Source organism: Drosophila novamexicana, unplaced genomic scaffold (genome assembly GCF_003285875.2).
Source record: "Drosophila novamexicana strain 15010-1031.04,08,12 unplaced genomic scaffold, DnovRS2.1 tig00000434-arrow-pilon, whole genome shotgun sequence".
NCBI classification, from domain to species: domain Eukaryota; kingdom Metazoa; phylum Arthropoda; class Insecta; order Diptera; family Drosophilidae; genus Drosophila; species Drosophila novamexicana.
The window spans coordinates 3,663,983-3,678,675 of NW_020824802.1; the positions used below are offsets into that span (position 1 = coordinate 3,663,983).

Here is a 14,693-nt window from a genome sequence, read left to right on the forward strand (position 1 = left end):
CACAAAAATTTCATTCATTGCTCTCCCTTTTTCGTTTGGGGCTAAAGTCTTCTATCTAAGCTTCTGCACTCTCCTAACTTATTGTTGTAGTTACTAAGCACTGCTATGCCTATAATTCGCAAAGTCACAAAGTCATGTCTTGCTCTTCTCCACTTGCTACAATACTATCGCAATTGCGATGCTGTTGATAGAATTCAAATCATATTGTACTATAAAATATTCGTATATTCTCAAAAAGTCATAGCATTTAAATAGTGGCTTAAATTTGTGGGTAATGCAAGTTGGTTTTTAACTTGATTTATAGCTTTGCTGTGGTAACGGGGAGGTGGCAATAGCTATAAAATGAACGATATTATATATATATATATAATTTAGAAGCAAAATATCAATTTAGTGACACAAACTATTATTATTTACCCAATTTGCTAAAATAACAGGATTTCGATATCGAACTTATCGATTGCTTGAAAACGGAGTCAGTAATCGAATATCGGAAACAAACTTGATCTAGGAGGACCTTCGTTCCAAATTTCAAGTCTCTAGCTCTTATAGGTTCTGAAATTCTTGCGGTCATTCATACGGACGGACGAACAGACAAACAGACGGACATGGCTAGATAGATTCAGCTATTGAAGTTGATCGGAGCTGCTTCTCACTGCTTGTAACATATATTAGCACAAATACATTATACCCTCTTTAGTAAAGTTGTGTCGTTTAGTTCAGACCAATTTTTGATTGAACGGGTCATTAAAATAAATAAGAGGTTCTAGTCGGGAGCTCCCAACTAGGGGATACCCTGAACCCTCTTCTTTCAACATCAAATGCATATATATATTGTATTTTAGAAGCCATACGTCAAGTTTGGTGACTCTAGCTCTTATTATTTACCAAAATTTCCCAAAAAACAGGATATCGATATCGATTTTTATCGATTGCTTGGAAACGGAGTAAGTTATCGATTATCGGAAACAAAAATTTCAAGTCTCTAGCTCTTATAGGTTCCGAGATCCTTGCGTTCATACATACGGACAGACAGACAGACGGACATGGCTAGATCGACTCGGCTATTTGTGCTGATCAAGAATATATATACTTTATGGGGTGGGAGATGCTTCCTTCTGCCTGTTACATACATACAAATACAATATACCCTTATACCCATTTATAATGGGTTCAGGGTATAAAAACATAGTTCCCTCGGTAGGGTTCGAACTCGCAACAGACCGCGCTAATTGCCGCCGCTGCACACGCATTGCAATAGGGACAACAACACGAAGGCGCCTGTCATAGGGCGATGGAATACCATCGAAGACATGCAGAGCGAGGGCAGCCTGGCTACGCTTGGTCTTGTGCGGGATCATGCCACGCACAGCCTTGTAAAAGATCATGGACGGGGCACACAAGTGGAAGGGGACACGAGCCGGGTTCACGTTGCAGCGTTTGCGCAAATAGGCCAAAAACTTAATTTTGTTTCTATAGAAGTGAAAAGAGAAAGGTTCAGTTCCTCGCAGCGGACTACTGCCACCTTGCCGCCCTGCAACAGGTACTTGGCAACCACGGAGGCCAGGCGGCCAAACAAATGGTAAATTAAAGCAACTCGATCAGCTGCTTATTTAAAGAAGTGGTACTTTGCCACTCACATGTTACCGGTGACAACCGGTGGGACACCAATATTTGAAATTTGAAATGTGACATTTCTTAAGCCAGTGGACAGAGGCTATTACACAAAAATTTCACAATTGTGTGTTTTCTTATGGGAAAACGTACAGAACGTATTTTACAAACTTTGCAAAAATATGACATTTTCAAAAATGTTTAAGAAATGTGGTCAGTGAACAAAGGCTATTACGAATAAACTCACAGAACAAGAATATACATAAACATACTTTATGAGGCCGGATATGTGGACTTTTCTCTGTCATTTACAATTCCACAAAACCATTTTACTCTATTTTGCCAGATTAATCTCTCTTCTTCCAACGCCAAAATGCAGTTCGCGCAACGCGCTCATTTGAAGTAATAAAGATTAATAAAAAAACGAGAAAGAAAAGCTATCTTCGGCACGCCGAAGATCTAATACCCTTGCAGACCCAACCTTTTCATAATGCTTATAGTGCTTTGCCCGTATCTAAGAAGCACAAGGAAAATAGTTAATGCCGAGTTTGGGCAAGATATCTTGATAAACAAAATTTTTTTCACACAACAACTTAATTTTCGACCGATCGTTCCTATGGCAGCTATATGATATAGTGGTCCGATCTTAATAGGATTTTGCATATGTGTGAGGAGTATAGTAAACCTAATAAATGCCGAGTTTGGTCAAGATATCTTGAAAAACAAAATGTTTTTTCATACAACAACTGAATTTTCGACCGATCGTCCCTTTGGCAGCTATATGATATAGTGGTCCGATCTTAATAGGATTTTGCTTAAATGTGAGGAGTAAAGTAAGACTAATAAATGCAGAGTTTGGTCAAGATATCTTGAAAAATAAAATGTTTTTTCATACAAAAACTTAATTTTCGACCGATCGTTCCTATGGCAGCTATATGATATAGTGGTCCGATCTTAATAGGATTTTGCATATATATGAGGAGTAAAGTAAAACTAATAAATGCCGAGTTTGGTCAAGATATCTTGAAAAACAAAATGTTTTTTCATACAAAAACTTAATTTTCGACCAATTGTTCCTAGGGCAGCTATATGATATAGTGTTCCGATCTTAATAGGATTTCGCATATATATGAGGAGTAAAGTAGAACTAATAAATGCCGAGTTTGGTCAAGATATCTTGATAAACAAAATGTTTTTTCATACAAAATCTGAATTTTCGACCGATCGTTCCTATGGCAGCTATATGATGGTGGTCCGATCCAGCTGGTTTTCACATATGTGCAGCGTGCAACAGAAAGAGGGACTTCTGCAAAAAATCATTTAGATAGCTTTAAAACTGAGAGACTAGTTCGCATAGAAACAGACAGATGGTCAGACATGGCTCTATCGACTCGGCTGTTGATGCTGATCAAGAATATATAAGTTACCACATAACACTTAATATAGGATATTTGATAAGTTTATAAGCAACCCTCGCTATCGCGTGCTTCATAAGTTAAGGAACAGCCCTCGCAATTGCGACACTGCATACTTTGCAGCAAAATGCAATGTAAATAGTTTGTAAAAGTGTATAGATAAGTGTTAATAATGTATAAGTATATATATATTTATTAATTTGTAAGTATGTTGGAATTAGTATTTATATCAGATAATAACAGTATAAATAACTTAAATGAATTGAGAAATTATAAAAACAATGTTGCATAACTAGATCCATATTGTTTTTACGCGCGCATCGAGTAATAAATACACAGGGAGGCCTTTTGGATCAAAAGCTCTTTTTCAAAATAGCTGATGCAAGATACCGAGATTGCAAACACAAATCGCAAATACAAAACCCGGCTGTCTACAGCTGTTTCTGCCGTTGCCCAAAATTCAATGACAACTTCAGAACATTTTCCATTAAAAACAGCAACAACGAATTATCAAAATAATCGATTTTGAAAAAGCACACAAAAATTTCATTCATTGCTCTCCCTTTTTCGTTTGGGGCTAAAGTCTTCTATCTAAGCTTCTGCACTCTCCTAACTTATTGTTGTAGTTACTAAGCACTGCTATGCCTATAATTCGCAAAGTCACAAAGTCATGTCTTGCTCTTCTCCACTTGCTACAATACTATCGCAATTGCGATGCTGTTGATAGAATTCAAATCATATTGTACTATAAAATATTCGTATATTCTCAAAAAGTCATAGCATTTAAATAGTGGCTTAAATTTGTGGGTAATACAAGTTGGTTTTTAACTTGATTTATAGCTTTGCTGTGGTAACGGGGAGGTGGCAATAGCTATAAAATGAACGATATTATATATATATATATACTTTAGAAGCAACATATCAATTTAGTGACACAAACTATTATTATTTACCCAATTTGCTAAAATAACAGGATTTCGATATCGAACTTATCGATTGCTTGAAAACGGAGTCAGTAATCGAATATCGGAAACAAACTTGATCTAGGAGGACCTTCGTTCCAAATTTCAAGTCTCTAGCTCTTATAGGTTCTGAAATTCTTGCGGTCATTCATACGGACGGACGAACAGACAAACAGACGGACATGGCTAGATAGATTCAGCTATTGAAGTTGATCGGAGCTGCTTCTCACTGCTTGTAACATATATTAGCACAAATACATTATACCCTCTTTAGTAAAGTTGTGTCGTTTAGTTCAGACCAATTTTTGATTGAACGGGTCATTAAAATAAATAAGAGGTTCTAGTCGGGAGCTCCCGACTAGGGGATACCCTGAACCCTCTTCTTTCAACATCAAATTCATATATATATTGTATTTTAGAAGCCATACGTCAAGTTTGGTGACTCTAGCTCTTATTATTTACCAAAATTTCCCAAAAAACAGGATATCGATATCGATTTTTATCGATTGCTTGGAAACGGAGTAAGTTATCGATTATCGGAAACAAAAATTTCAAGTCTCTAGCTCTTATAGGTTCCGAGATCCTTGCGTTCATACATACGGACAGACAGACAGACGGACATGGCTAGATCGACTCGGCTATTTGTGCTGATCAAGAATATATATACTTTATGGGGTGGGAGATGCTTCCTTCTGCCTGTTACATACATACAAATACAATATACCCTTATACCCATTTATAATGGGTTCAGGGTATAAAAACATAGTTCCCTCGGTAGGGTTCGAACTCGCAACAGACCGCGCTAATTGCCGCCGCTGCACACGCATTGCAATAGGGACAACAACACGAAGGCGCCTGTCATAGGGCGATGGAATACCATCGAAGACATGCAGAGCGAGGGCAGCCTGGCTACGCTTGGTCTTGTGCGGGATCATGCCACGCACAGCCTTGTAAAAGATCATGGACGGGGCACACAAGTGGAAGGGGACACGAGCCGGGTTCACGTTGCAGCGTTTGCGCAAATAGGCCAAAAACTTAATTTTGTTTCTATAGAAGTGAAAAGAGAAAGGTTCAGTTCCTCGCAGCGGACTACTGCCACCTTGCCGCCCTGCAACAGGTACTTGGCAACCACGGAGGCCAGGCGGCCAAACAAATGGTAAATTAAAGCAACTCGATCAGCTGCTTATTTAAAGAAGTGGTACTTTGCCACTCACATGTTACCGGTGACAACCGGTGGGACACCAATATTTGAAATTTGAAATGTGACATTTCTTAAGCCAGTGGACAGAGGCTATTACACAAAAATTTCACAATTGTGTGTTTTCTTATGGGAAAACGTACAGAACGTATTTTACAAACTTTGCAAAAATATGACATTTTCAAAAATGTTTAAGAAATGTGGTCAGTGAACAAAGGCTATTACGAATAAACTCACAGAACAAGAATATACATAAACATACTTTATGAGGCCGGATATGTGGACTTTTCTCTGTCATTTACAATTCCACAAAACCATTTTACTCTATTTTGCCAGATTAATCTCTCTTCTTCCAACGCCAAAATGCAGTTCGCGCAACGCGCTCATTTGAAGTAATAAAGATTAATAAAAAAACGAGAAAGAAAAGCTATCTTCGGCACGCCGAAGATCTAATACCCTTGCAGACCCAACCTTTTCATAATGCTTATAGTGCTTTGCCCGTATCTAAGAAGCACAAGGAAAATAGTTAATGCCGAGTTTGGGCAAGATATCTTGATAAACAAAATTTTTTTCACACAACAACTTAATTTTCGACCGATCGTTCCTATGGCAGCTATATGATATAGTGGTCCGATCTTAATAGGATTTTGCATATGTGTGAGGAGTATAGTAAACCTAATAAATGCCGAGTTTGGTCAAGATATCTTGAAAAACAAAATGTTTTTTCATACAACAACTGAATTTTCGACCGATCGTCCCTTTGGCAGCTATATGATATAGTGGTCCGATCTTAATAGGATTTTGCTTAAATGTGAGGAGTAAAGTAAGACTAATAAATGCAGAGTTTGGTCAAGATATCTTGAAAAATAAAATGTTTTTTCATACAAAAACTTAATTTTCGACCGATTTTGCATATATATGAGGAGTATAGTAAAACTAATAAATGCCGAGTTTGGTCAAGATATCTTGAAAAACAAAATGTTTTTTCATACAAAAACTTAATTTTCGACCAATTGTTCCTAGGGCAGCTATATGATATAGTGTTCCGATCTTAATAGGATTTCGCATATATATGAGGAGTAAAGTAGAACTAATAAATGCCGAGTTTGGTCAAGATTTGATAAACAAAATGTTTTTTCATACAAAATCTTAATTTTCGACCGATCGTTCCTATGGCAGCTATATGATGGTGGTCCGATCCAGCTGGTTTTCACATATGTGCAGCGTGCAACAGAAAGAGGGACTTCTGCAAAAAATCATTTAGATAGCTTTAAAACTGAGAGACTAGTTCGCATAGAAACAGACAGATGGTCAGACATGGCTCTATCGACTCGGCTGTTGATGCTGATCAAGAATATATAAGTTACCACATAACACTTAATATAGGATATTTGATAAGTTTATAAGCAACCCTCGCTATCGCGTGCTTCATAAGTTAAGGAACAGCCCTCGCAATTGCGACACTGCATACTTTGTATCAGCGCGCTATAGCTGCAATGGTCAGTGGCGGTAACCGGACACTTCTGTTTTGCTGCAAGAGTTTCCGTTATTGCCTAAGATTTTGCTGAGTCGGCTTGCCGACCATGACATTGTGGCGTGATGCGAGCTTTGGCTTAGCTTAAGTGAAATATTCTGTGTATTAAGAAATTAGTTTTTAATGCGGCTTTCCCCGAGGCACATCGGCCCAGGGACTTCGCACTTAAATTAACCCACTCACTACGGCGTATCGGCCTAGTGTTTTAGAAATCATTATCCAAATAAAGTTCAATATAGATAATCCGCGGGGACTATTATTTAAATTTTAATTGGCGCCCAACTAGTGGTAGTTACGATTACCCACGCGATTGCAAAGAAAACAAGTAAGAGGTTTTAGTCGGGAGCTCCCGACTAGGGGATACCCTGAAACCTCTTATTCCAACACCAAATAAATTAATAAAAAAAAGTTCCCTTGGCACTGCTCGAATTTGCAACTGACCGCATTACTTACTGTCGACTCTACTCAACAGCCACACCACCAAAAAAAAAATAATAATAATACTTTCCCCGATAGGGCTCGAACTCGCGACAGACCGCACCACTTGCTATTGCAACAATTAAGTACTTATGATAAAAAAAGGAACTAAAATAACATTACAAAAAAAAGATGCAATTACCATGCTATTAGAATGCGAAGCAGACGCGCATTAATGTGTGTGTGTACATGTATAAAGAAATTCTTAAAGCTGCTGCCCCATTCAATTGAGCAGTTGCATATAACTTTGGTTTTTCTTAACCGATCTTTATGAAATTTTCTACAGTATATCTTATTGTACCATAGAATATTTGTGTATTCTGAAAAAGTCAATTGCATTTAAATTGTGGTTTAAATTGGTTGGGTTATTAACTTGATTTATAGCTCTGGGGTGGTAGCGGGGATGTGGCGATAGGTATGAAATGAAAGATACTTGAAATATCTATAATATTCTAGAAGCAACATATCATGTTTGGTGGCTCTAGCTCTTATTATTTACCCAATTTGCTGAAAAAAACAGGATGTCGATATCGATTTTTAACGATTGCTTGGAAACGGAGTAAGTTATCGATTATCGGAAACAAAATCGATCTGCGCGGGAACTAGGAGCATCTACATCTAAAATTTCAAAAATAAAATGTCTCTAGCTCTTATAGGTTCTGAGATCCTTTGGCTCATACATACGGACGGACGGACGGACAGGCAGACACACGGACATGGCTAGATCGACTCGGCTATTGATGCTGATCAAGAATATATATACTTTATGGGGTCGGAGATGCTTCCTTCTGCCTGTTATATACATTTGGATTTTGCACAAATACAATATACCCTTATGCCCATTTTTAATGGGTTCAGGGTATAAAAATTCTTACAAAGTGAACATTAAGTCGCGGTCACACCAACTGTGCTGCGCAGTGAACATTACAAAAATAAAATATTAAAAATAATAAGCTAATCACATATTATAATAATAGTGACAGTGAGTTAACAAATGTAGTTGCGCTGTGAACACTACAACAAGAAGCAATAAGCTGCAGTAACAGTGAATTAGCGATCATAATCTCGTGATTCACAAAGGTGCGCTCAAGCGCAGTGCGATTTACATATATTTTTACACCGAAGCCGCTGGAGCTCTTCGGGCAGCGGAGACTGCGGCGAAGGGAGCGACTACGAATAACAAGTGCGTGACTGCGGCGTTGGACCCGCAAACGTGGCTGGCCGTGGAAGCAGACCTGGGGACCGAGGTCCTCATTAGAGGGAGGGTGGTCCACAAGGACAACCTAAGAACTTCATATTGCGATTTTTTGACAACGTCATAGCTGAATGCGTTGGAGAAACCCACACACTGCAGAGTTGCACCGCTTCACCTGGAGCCACATTTTGTCGTCTGGCATTAGAGAGTTCATGTGCCAAAGAGCTCCATGCAGGTGGCACGACACACTGCGATATCCAGCCGAGCAACCTGGAAATAATCACCCATGTAGATGACGGAATCATCATCCTCAACGACGGGTCCGCAAGGATTCAGGTGGACAACGGCACTGAGATCCAGGTACAAGGCACGCATCTCATCACATTCAGAGACCGAGTCGCAATTAACGGGACTCTGTTTTACAATCACAACAACGTACGCAATAGAGTCCCGGGTATTGCCACAGAGTATATATTCAACCAGTGCCACAGTCTTTACACAATTGGATATGACTGATGATGACGAGCTGTGCAGTGTACAGAATACCGAATAATCCGGGAATGTAAGTGACATTGAAGAATATTCCGAGCGTACGTAACTTCCTTGACGATATTCTCATAATTGTGAAAGGTGTTGATGAGGTTTTTACAACATTACAACAAGCAACTTTAGAGAAATTACGAAACCTGGTATTAAAGTTAAACAAAAAAATGTGTATTTGCCGCATTCCTGGTTGACTTTTAGAAACACAAGGTTGACGCCGAAGGCAGACATAAATCAACTAAGCATATTGAAGACATCTTTAAACCAACGAAACCAACAACAAACGAACACGTGCAACTGTTTCTTGGGAAAGCAGTTGACTACTCTAATTTCATACAATATCGGTTATCATTGGAGAGACCGCTGCGAGATATACTCAAAGAACGATAATTCTACATGCACACAAGCTTCTATGCATATACAAAATATGCAATAGCAAGTCCCAAAAACTGTAAATGCACACATGCCAACGGTACCCTTACCTACGAGAACAAGCTAAAAGGCAAAAATTTGTTTACGACGTGGCAAGCCCTTTCATTATTTCATATAACTCGTCCCTTCAAAGGGAAGACATTTGGGAAAAATTGAATTTGTGTGCATTTTTGCTTATGCGGACACATACACACATACACATTTAAACGATCCCTAAACATAAAGAGAGCATTGAGCGCACTGAGAGCAAGTGGGAGCGAGATTAAAAACAGCGATGCCATTCTACCACACAAGTCATAAGTATGTCTTAGTTTTAAAACTATTTTCGGGAAATATTCAAACTTCAACTATTTTACCAATTTCAATTATTCTATGCCGCTTAGGTTTTTCTCACATGCAAATGTCTAATAGCAAAGATAACGAAAAAAACACTTCTAAACTTTTTAATTTCATTTCAAAATAATTGCAGCTTAATCGAAAAAGAAGGGCCCTTGCAGATCCAACCTTTTCATAATGCTCATAGTGCTTTGCCCGTATCTAAGAAGCACAGAAAAAATAGTTAGGTGCGAGTTTGGTATAGATATCTTGAAAAACAAAAAGTTTTTCATGCAACTTAATTTTAGACCGATCGTTTCTATTGCAGCTATTTGATATAGTAGTCCGATGAATACGATTTTGCATAAATATAGTGAAATATATAAATGGCGAGTTTGGTCAAGACATCATAAAACACAACAAAGTTTTCCATGCAGTAACTTATTTTTTGACCTATCGTTCTTGGTAACAGTTTTGCAAGAGACTTTTTTTTTATAATACTGAAAGCATTCACTGTCATATTGAAGATATTCAATCAGACAGATTAATGCGGCTCGATGTAAATAAGATTTTGCTTAAATGTAGAGAGCATAGTAATGCAGGTGGCACGACACACTGCGATATCCAACCGAGCAACCTGGAAATAATCACCCATGTAGATGACGGAATCATCATCCTCAACGACGGGTCCGCAAGGATTCAGGTGGACAACGGCACTGAGATCCAGGTACAAGGCACGCATCTCATCACATTCAGAGACCGAGTCGCAATTAACGGGACTCTGTTTTACAATCACAACAACGTACGCAATAGAGTCCCGGGTATTGCCAATTCTCCCTTGCTGAACATCACTGCCAGCCAAGATGTCCTCAGCCTCCCTAACCTTCATCGTTTGAGTGAACGTAATTTGGAGGTGATACAGCAATTCAAGAAAGACGCCGGAACTGATCAAGCTTATCGTGTGGCATTCATCATTGGAGCCATATGCTGTGCATTAATCTGCATTGGCATCACTCTTTGGCGGATCATCGACGCAAAGAAGTATGCGAAGCAGTCACGAGAAGTCGTCGCCGGGATTGGGTCGGCCGAGGACGGCCTTATACTTGAAGGGGGAATAGTTAACACATAACACTTATAGGAAATTTCATAAGTTTATAATCAACCCTCGCTATCGCGTGCTTCATAAGTTAAGGAACAGCCCTCGCAATTGCGACACTGCATACTTTGTATCAGCGCGCTATAGCTGCAATTAAATTAACTCACTCACTACGGCGTATCGGCCAAGTGTTTTAGAAATCATTATCCAAATAAAGTTCAATATAGATAATCCGCGAGGACTTTTATTTAAATCTTAATTTATATACTTTATGGGGTCGGAGATGTCTCCTTCTATGCGTTACACATTTCACGACAAAATTATAATACCCTCTGCAAGGGTATAAAAAGTTCCCTTGGCAGGGTTCGAACTCGCAACTAACCGTATTACTTGCAGACGACTCTACTCAACAGTCAAAGCAGCAGAAAAACAAAAAAAAAGTTTCCCAGGAAGGGCTCGAACTCGCGACAGACCGCAACACTTGCTATGCCTCTACTTAACAGCTGTTAGAATGCGAAGTAGACGCGCATGAATGTGTTTGTGCACATGTATACACAAATTCTTGATGTTTTCGCTAGCTGTGCCATCCAATTGCTCAGTTACATATAACTTTGGTTTTCTCTTAACCGATCTTAATTATATTTTCTACAATATATCTTATTGTACCATACAATTTTTGTGTATTCTCACAAAGTTGGGTGATTAACTTGATTTATAGCTCTGTGGTGTTAGCGGGGCGGTGGCGATAGGTATAAAATGACAGATACATTATATATATACAATATTCTAGAAGCAACATATCATGTTTGATGACTCTACCTTTTATAATTTACCCGATTTGCTCAATAAACAGGATGTCGACATCGATTCTTATCGATTGCTTGGAAACGGAGTAAGTTATCGATTATCGGAAACAAACTCGATATGCGCAGGCACTGGGAGCATCTAAATCTAAAATTTCATGTCTTTAGCTCTGAGATCCTTGCGTTCATACATACGGAAAGACGGACGGACGGACGGACGGACGGACAGACAGACGGACATAGCTAGATCGACTCGGCTATTGATGCTAATCAAGAATATATATACTTTATGGGGTCGGAGATGCTTCCTTCTGCCTGTTAGATACATTTGCATTTTGCACAAATACCATATATACCCTTTTTACCCATTTTCAATGGGTTCAGGGTATAAAAATGCAGAATCGATATCGCAGCAGATAAGGTAATTCCGAAACAGCCGGTTAAAGACAACCAAGCTGCAGATGCGGAGCCTACATGCAAATTGGGTTTTTCGCCAATCATGAAGAAGTCTTATATCGGCCTGAAGCAAGGAGGCCAACAATTGCGCAAAACTTAAAAAAAATGCGACACAGATTCGGACGACCCGGAAGAGATACATTTCATACAACAATCTGATACCAATGCAATCAGCGGGTAAAAAGATTGATGGAGTACAAATACCCATGGTACTGGACACAGGTGCTCCATGTAGCATATTGAATAAACCTTTAATATGATTAAAGAAAACTGACCATATATTTTACTTTTTACAGGGTACAGGATCGAATGCTGTGGACGCGCATTTGTCAACGTGACATGGATAGACTATACGTAAACTTAATATGTATGTAATAGAAGAAAACCTGGGCACACTGTGTGGGCGAGAATAATTTGCGAAAGAAAACCAACTACATAGATCTGGACATGTTCACGACAAAGGAAAGCTGTGCTGTGAAAACAATAGCAGTACAAGCAGCTGGAATAACTAGGAGTAAGCTTGCAAATGCTAACAAAATTCGATTCGAATTTAAAGCAGGACGCGAAACCCTTTTTGTTCGGGTAAGATATGTATCATTCACGCTGCGTGATGCGAATGCCAATAAGTTCGACGCAAAAATTGAATCGGGCTTACTACTCAGAATAGCCATCCACAAAAAATGTGATAAAGAAGAAAACGCGAGGTATATGGCAACTGCAAACCTACTGATGAGCATGTCATTCCGAGAACAGAGTATATATTCAACCAGTGCCACAGTCTTTACACAATTGGATATGACTGATGATGACGAGCTGTGTAGTGTACAGAATACCGAATAATCCGGGAATGTAAGTGACATTGAAGAATATTCCGAGCGTACGTAACTTCCTTGACGATATTCTCATAATTGTGAAAGGTGTTGATGAGGTTTTTACAACATTACAACAAGCAACTTTAGAGAAATTACGAAACCTGGTATTAAAGTTAAACAAAAAAATGTGTATTTGCCGCATTCCTGGTTGACTTTTAGAAACACAAGGTTGACGCCGAAGGCAGACATAAATCAACTAAGCATATTGAAGACATCTTTAAACCAACGAAACCAACAACAAACGAACACGTGCAACTGTTTCTTGGGAAAGCAGTTGACTACTCTAATTTCATACAATATCGGTTATCATTGGAGAGACCGCTGCGAGATATACTCAAAGAACGATAATTCTACATGCACACAAGCTTCTATGCATATACAAAATATGCAATAGCAAGTCCCAAAAATTGTAAATGCACACATGCCAACGGTACCCTTACCTACGAGAACAAGCTAAAAGGCAAAAATTTGTTTACGACGTGGCAAGCCCTTTCATTATTTCATATAACTCGTCCCTTCAAAGGGAAGACATTTGGGAAAAATTGAATTTGTGTGCATTTTTGCTTATGCGGACACATACACACATACACATTTAAACGATCCCTAAACATAAAGAGAGCATTGAGCGCACTGAGAGCAAGTGGGAGCGAGATTAAAAACAGCGATGCCATTCTACCACACAAGTCATAAGTATGTCTTAGTTTTAAAACTATTTTCGGGAAATATTCAAACTTCAACTATTTTACCAATTTCAATTATTCTATGCCGCTTAGGTTTTTCTCACATGCAAATGTCTAATAGCAAAGATAACGAAAAAAACACTTCTAAACTTTTTAATTTCATTTCAAAATAATTGCAGCTTAATCGAAAAAGAAGGGCCCTTGCAGATCCAACCTTTTCATAATGCTCATAGTGCTTTGCCCGTATCTAAGAAGCACAGAAAAAATAGTTAGGTGCGAGTTTGGTATAGATATCTTGAAAAACAAAAAGTTTTTCATGCAACTTAATTTTAGACCGATCGTTTCTATTGCAGCTATTTGATATAGTAGTCCGATGAATACGATTTTGCATAAATATAGTGAAATATATAAATGGCGAGTTTGGTCAAGACATCATAAAACACAACAAAGTTTTCCATGCAGTAACTTATTTTTTGACCTATCGTTCTTGGTAACAGTTTTGCAAGAGACTTTTTTTTTATAATGCTGAAAGCATTCACTGTCATATTGAAGATATTCAATCAGACAGATTAATGCGGCTCGATGTAAATAAGATTTTGCTTAAATGTAGAGAGCATAGTAAGAGCTACAAATGGCGAGTTTGGTCAAGATATCCAGAGAAACAAAGAAGTTTTCCATACAACAAGTTAATTTCGAACGATCGTTCCTATGGCAGCTATATGATATAGTGGTCCATAGGACTTGTTGATAGAACTTTGTTGATAGGACTTTGCTTATAGACGAGGAGCATAGTAAAACCATTAAATTCCGAGTTTGATTGAGATATCTTGATAAACAAGCGAGTTTTTAATGCTAGAACATACTTTTCGACTGATCGTTCTTGAGCAGCTATATGATACAGTGGTCCGATGGTTCCGACAATTGTACTGCGTGCAGCAAAAATTGCAAAGTGTCATGAATATAGCTTTAAACTGAGAGACTAGTTTGCATAGAAACAGACGGACGGACATATCGACTCAGCTAATGATAGTGATCAAAAATATGTATACTTTACGGGCACGGAGGTGCCTCCTTTTATGCGTTACATACTTCACGACTAAA

The 14,693-nt window shown here is 38.5% G+C and overlaps 2 protein-coding genes across 4 annotated transcripts in view; both read right to left on the bottom strand.

The window, feature by feature from the left end:
* Nucleotides 1-14,693, bottom strand: part of LOC115760392 (synaptosomal-associated protein 25) — a 298,733-nt gene that overhangs the window by 190,214 nt on the left and 93,826 nt on the right. The window lies entirely within an intron of this gene.
* LOC115760355 (60S ribosomal protein L13a-like) lies at nt 165-5,260 on the bottom strand. Its single transcript, XM_030701644.1, is given in 6 exon segments — nt 165-181; nt 1,250-1,490; nt 1,493-1,605; nt 4,815-5,055; nt 5,058-5,170; nt 5,206-5,260. Coding segments are annotated over 6 exon segments (780 nt in total).